The sequence below is a fragment of the Bactrocera tryoni genome, chromosome 2 (genome assembly GCF_016617805.1).
Source record: "Bactrocera tryoni isolate S06 chromosome 2, CSIRO_BtryS06_freeze2, whole genome shotgun sequence".
Classification (NCBI taxonomy): Eukaryota; Metazoa; Arthropoda; class Insecta; order Diptera; family Tephritidae; genus Bactrocera; species Bactrocera tryoni.
The window spans coordinates 50,451,921-50,458,543 of NC_052500.1; the positions used below are offsets into that span (position 1 = coordinate 50,451,921).

The window sequence follows — 6,623 nt, forward strand, 5'->3', positions numbered from 1 at the left end:
ATGGATAAAATTGGGCGAAAGCTTGATCTAGATCGCATTTAACAAACGTCTGGGTGATTTTACTCCGTATGACAAACTTTTTATAGAATGTCGGTCAGTGTATGAGTTATATGTATATATATATATTTCTAATTTTTTGAATTAAAATCCTCTGGTTGACGTTTTCCACCTTAAGATATGCCCCTGGCTTTGAATGTTGGACGTTGTAAACTATCACACAAATGTATGTATGTAAACTTGAATTTAAGTCCAGCGTTCAACATCCACGAAACTATGCTTCAGCAAGCTCTTGTTTCTGTCCACGCTGTCCCACTGCATGTACCTATCCACGGAACCAAAAAAGCTCATACTATCTCTCAAAAATATTTATTATTAAATCAGCAATGAAGACAAAAGATTTATCTTTCTATTTGAAAATACCAAGTAGAGTATGTCCGATTAATATCTCCGACTCCAAAACTCCGTTTCTTGTGACATCACCGCATTCAGCATTTTGACTTTCGAGAATCAGTCACTAACTGATTTATTCAATATTCACGTATTGACACAAAAATGGCGCACTGTGAACGGAGTAGAAATATTTGTGCGTATTTTGTCACATCAAATAATCGCTTTAAGGATTTCGTCAAACGCTGCGGGGCAAGTAAAAAAGCATTTGTACAACTAAATACATATCAATTTCTTTATATGTGAGCGATTTGTGTACTTGTATGCGAGTTGAATACCTTTGAGGCATGTTAATCAAAAACTGTCAACAACTGACGCTGACATGCGCAAGTGGAGCCTGAGAGGATACACGCCACAAAGGCGTATGAAGTACACATTGCACACTCCCACAGTCACACATAATGTTATGTGCATGTGTGTACCAAAATAAAAGTATTAAGTAAAACGTCGAGTAAACAACCGCGGGCATAATCACATGTGCCAAAAATGTTGCTACGCCTTTTACCGCCCTGCCGCGTTACCACTACACAAGCCAGACAACGAACTTCGGCAACGTAAAAGGGAATACTCACACACACACATACACACATTAACGCGTTCTCGCGCACTAACACTCACTGTCAAACCGCCCGTGGGCTTTCACTTGCAATCACTCATATACGCGTTGCGGTGACGTTCTCAGCCTACAGGCAAAAATGTGGCAGCAACATCAAAAAGTATTTGACCAGAAAAAATTCGTTTAAAATTCCACAAAAATACGCTTTTATTCACATACGCTGTTTTTCCCCCGCTATAGGTAGACAGCGGTGCTGCTATAATTTATGTGTATGTATGTATGTACGAGTGCTTGTAGCTGCAAAAATGTATAATTTTTTATGCTGCATGCCGCTTTTAGCGCTTATCTGGTGAAGTCGCCACATTTGAAGCACTTGCAATCGGTTGGCTCACGCAGTCTTATATCCATGGTAGCCATTTCGGGTGTGGAGAGACGGGTGCCATCCGGATCGTAGCAGTGCGTCAAAGTGATTATTTTCTCCTTGAGAAAGCTTTCGCGGCAACAGTAGCACTCCTGCACGACAAGAGAGATAATGCAATAAATGAAAATAAAGAAAACACACGCATAAAGTAAAATAAAAAGTACATGCATTCCTACGAGGTCGGTTCAATAACTACTTAGTCTTCAAAAGAAAAGCGAAAATTTTGAAAATATTACGATTTAGGACTCAATATAGCCTTCTTTTAGGTAAATTGACCCAGGGATACACCAAAAGCTTTAACCCTGCAGTAAAGAGTACTGTTTGGACAGTACTTTCAAAATTGGCTTCTTCTGCATGGATGCAGCGCTGCCAGCGCGATTTCGAAGCATTGAAGGCGTCACGGTGCCGAGGTGCATGCTGCTTGGATCCCCTTTCAACGGCCTTTTCAGGCAAGGAAACAAAAAAGTACGGGAGGGCCACATCTGGGCGGCTGTGGAAGCGTTGGGATGCTGGCTTTGGTTAGGTAGCTGTTCACAAAAAAGGCGGTGTGAGCCGGGGCGTTGTCGTGGTGCAACTTCTAATTGACTGCGATGTCTTGTCGGACCCGACTGACTCTTCGTTTGAGTCTCTTGAGGAGTTCCACGTAAAACTTGGCATTGACGGTTTGTACAGGAAGAACAAATTCATGGTGGACGATGCTTTTAATGTCAAAAACGAGAATGAGCATCCTTTTCACTTTGGATTTGGCCATTCTTCCGGTCTTCATCAGCGACCTCCGTCCAAAAGATCTGGTGGCACCGAAACACATCACTTCTTGCTAAAGCAACATCTGGGTAAGCCTGCTTGATCATATCAAACGTCTCTGTAGCAGATTTATCCAGTTTCACACAGAATTTAATCGCGTACCTCTGCTCTAACGAACGCTGCATTTTGTGCTTGCACTACTCACAGAAACACCTCGAGGGAAAAGTTTTGACTCTCCAAGTGCTCGGAGACAACTGACCAGCCGCTCGTTCGTTAGCAAGGAATGCCCTCTACCGAATCCATTCGGTGCGCGCACGTTCCGAAGTATCAGTCTTATTACTTTCCGAACAAACCCTGTATTTTAAAAAGAATAGTCTCCGTATTCAGCATTTAAGCGCGATTTTACATCGAAAAATAGAATCTGCGGCGGATATTGCCCTTCATAAACTGTACCAAGATCCAAAACACGAACTGATATTGCTGCTGAACTGCTTCCTTACGCGGTCACATTAAAACTACGAGTTCGATTCACCTAAGACTTTGATAGTAGTCGCCTGTCTCTTGCGATTGGGCCGTTGTCTGGCAGTGAAGCAAAGTATTTATTAAACCGCCCTCGTATGTACATAAGCACTGAAAATTTGATAAATTAATTTGTAGATGCGCCGTGACAGGACAACGTTCCCTGCGTTCAGCTAGGAAAACAGATAATCACCCACACACATACCTTTAGGAAGCCCGTAGGCGTTATGACGGACGGCTGCACTTGACTATTACACAGACCCTCACATTTGTTCACTATAACATCCGCATTGCAGGTTCTCTGCATCCGTCCCAGCTCATCGAACTCCTCCTTGATCAGATGTATTTCCGATTTTAACGTTTCACAGTTTTCATCGCCCGTACCTTGGGCGTAACGCAGCGCTGACACACGTCTTTCCAACCCACTCAGCACAAAGAGCAGCACCAATAACCATGACAGCAAGCCGTAAATTGACGAGGAGGAGCAATAACGGGTAGACATATTCGGCACTTCACCACACTTTCGGCGCACGACTCTGCCGGATGGAGGATACGCGTTGTGCGAGTAGCCTAGCACTACTTTCCCTTTAGGCGCATGGTCATCTCGTATTTATACGCCTTGACGCTTTGCGCTCACAACTATTATTATTTTGCTCGTACACGTATTTATATTTCATTTGCCATTATCCTGCTATGTCAACGGCATATTTATTGTATTATTATGTTCGCATTGATTGAATGTTGATGTCGTTCGCACTCCAGTTTCATACCCCAGCACTTACTCACTACTCTTTTGCACATTTCATTGATGAATAAGTTGTTCGCTTAATGGACGTTCAATGGAAGGATTAAATATGCAATAGCCAACGCAATAGGTTGTTGGGTTTGTAGGTCAGTAAACGGTTTATGACTTTGATGGTGGTGAACATAATGCGCCACCCACCGTGAATGGAGCAGTTTTATGGTTTTGGTGTACCGGATGCACATGCCCTTCTAAATTTATAAACCCATAAACATAGTTATAACTAACATCCTGTTAATACCCCATAACTTACTTTTATTATTTGGTGTGTATATACCGCATTTTCCAATAGGGATGATATGATTTCTACGTGTCGTTTCGGACAGTTTTAATATGTCAAGATCCGTAATTATTTTCATTCCATACAGTAATGTTTACAATTTCATAATTTATATCGTGCAAGAATAACGTTTTCAAATCTTTCAATTTTATTATCAAAATCATCGTTCCCCAACTGGAACTTTTCGTCCACTTTTGCGATATTATGGTCGTGATCATCGTTCACGTGTTGTCGCTATTCGTAGAATTTTTGAAAATTTCGAGCGGTCAATTTCTTTACATAATTTTCAAGTGCCAATAATACAAAGAACCGCTCGAAGTAATGAAAATATTGCTGCCGTTCAAGCAACTGTTGCTGAAAACCCCAATTTCTCGTTTCCAAGACGTTCTCAAACATTTAGGCTGTCTCAAACCACAATCTGGCGGGTTTTGAGAAATGATTAGTGCTTCATCCATATAAAATTGTTCTTACTCAAGACCTTGAGCCATTAGACCACCGTAAATGTCATGAATTTGATGATTTTGCTTGGAATAACTTGAAAACGATAAAACTTTTTTTGAGAAAATCATATTTCGCATGAGGCGCACTTTTATCTGAGGGGTGCGGTAACTAAACAAAACTTGTGCGAAAAAATCATAAATTATTCCACCAACCATTACATTCACCTAAATTGACAGTTTTGTGTGGTTTTTGGTCTGAAAGAATCATTGGTTCATACTTCTTACGAAATGTAGCTGGTGATACATTTACTGTCAATATAGAGCATTATAGATCGATGATTATCAATTTTTTATGGCCGCAGTTAGAAAAAGTTGATCTTGACAACATCTGGTCCCAACAAGATACAAGACACAGCAGGTGCAACAACCGAATTATTACGAAAAAAACTTTGGAGCTTCGATTATTTCAAGAAATTGTGACATTGAATGGCCTTCAAAGAGTTGTGATTTGACACCATTAGACTACTACTTCTGAGGTTATTTGAAGTCATTGGTTTTTAGTAATAAACCGGACCCTCTTCAAGCTTTACAAGTCAATATTGAACGTGCTATTCATGACGAACGACATGATTGAGTGGATAAAGTACCTAAAAATTGGGTTATCGAATTCGTTCCTGCAAAAGAAGTCGTGGAGGCCATTTGAAATAGTTATACTCAGAACATAATATCGATTACACATAACAATAAATAAAAAAACATTTGAATTTCCCTAAAAACTAGTTTGTTTTGTATTTGAAAATAAATCATATATCTCTTATTGGAAATCCCTTTATAAAATATATTTTTTCACCAAAGAAGCAGAAAATAATAAAGAACTGATTTCATGTTTAATGATACGAAATAAACGTTATGCTTTACTGAAGTCTAACGTACTATGAATGCTGATAACAACAAAAAGTGGACTGCTGAGTGTTGGTTAGCCATTCTGCCAAACGAGTAAAACATTTGTAGCTAGCTCGATAAATTCTATATAGGTCACATATAAAAATTTCACGAAAATTATTTTAATGACGGTGACATTAATACTCGTGGCAGACATGTAGTAACAATACCATATATGTTACAAATACCATATGTGTGTCACCAAATACTAGCAAAACACCATATGAGCAATGTAGTTTTTTGCTGGTAACAATACTATGATGTTTCATTGTGGTATTTGTATAAACACAGCTCAAAAAAGGTAACAAACTTTGCTAAAAAGTTTAAATACTCTGCCAAAATGACTTAAAAAATTAAATAATGAACTGGAAAACAAAATATTTTTCACAATTTTTCTTCTGGAAAACCAGAAAATGCCTCATTTTATGTGAGGATTTTAGAGAGACTTTAACCAAATCGCTTTTTTGCCGTGAAAAGACATTAACTTTAGAGTATTTTAAATTATTGTACTTATTTTCTCCAAACACAAAACTACAAATTTATTGTTTAAAATTTTTTGAAATGTTTAATGCCTATGAAACAAAGTTACTATTTGAGTTTACTGCCTTGCCATGTGTGTCATCAACGTAGTAAACAGAATGCCATGATACCTTTACTATGGCATTGTTACTACATGTCTGTCACGGGTATAAGTTGCTCAGTGAGTGCTATTAAGATATCGAACTATTCGGTTATACAGCTGTTGACAGCTAATTAGAAACGACACCTGTTTTGAAGTAAATTATGTCAATTTCCAATGAATCACGTATGTATATTATTTATTATACTCTAATAGTAAAAATTGTGTTCTAATTCGATTTTGTTTGGATGATTTTAACAAAAACATGTGGAATCAACTGTTTGACCGCGACAACTGGTTAGACACGAAAATATTTTATCAACAAAAAATAATGATATTACAAAAACTTGCGTATTTTTTTCGTTATCTCTTTTACTTTAATATTGCCTCACATCATTCCGAATTTACGTTATAAGACACTGACAGCACCCCAATCATGTAGCTTGTCATGCCACTCTAATTTCATTACAAAGAACATCCATATTTGGGATATTTTTGGTGCATATGGCTCTTTTAACATCACCCAGAGATGTTCTATATGGTTTAAGTCTGGGCTGGACGATTCCATCTCCAAAACATTGATAAAATTTTCATTAAAAAACTTTTGTGTTAACTTAGACGCATGCTTTCAATTGCTATCTTCCTTATAACAGGCAAATTTTCCTCAGCTCATGGCAGCATGACATTTTTTAGGATGTCGACATATTGCTCCTTGATTAAAATTCCATCAATTTTATGGGGTGAACCAATACCATTTCAGATCAAACATCCCCACACCGTGATTGATCCTCCACCATACTCAACTAGGCGTGGAACCTAGGATCAAATTCTTGAATTATTGGACGGCGAACAT

At 38.4% G+C, this 6,623-nt stretch overlaps 1 protein-coding gene across 1 annotated transcript; it reads right to left on the minus strand.

Annotated features, from left to right (window-relative positions):
• Positions 1-1,317: 1,317 nt before the first annotated feature.
• LOC120769070 (partner of bursicon) lies at positions 1,318-3,209 on the minus strand. The gene is made up of 2 exons (XM_040095927.1): positions 2,893-3,209; positions 1,318-1,516 (listed from the first exon to the last, which is right to left on the minus strand). The coding sequence occupies exons 1-2, from the start codon at positions 3,187-3,189 to the stop codon at positions 1,346-1,348; spliced, it is 468 nt and encodes a 155-aa protein (XP_039951861.1). The 5' UTR covers positions 3,190-3,209; the 3' UTR covers positions 1,318-1,345.
• Positions 3,210-6,623: the final 3,414 nt, after the last annotated feature.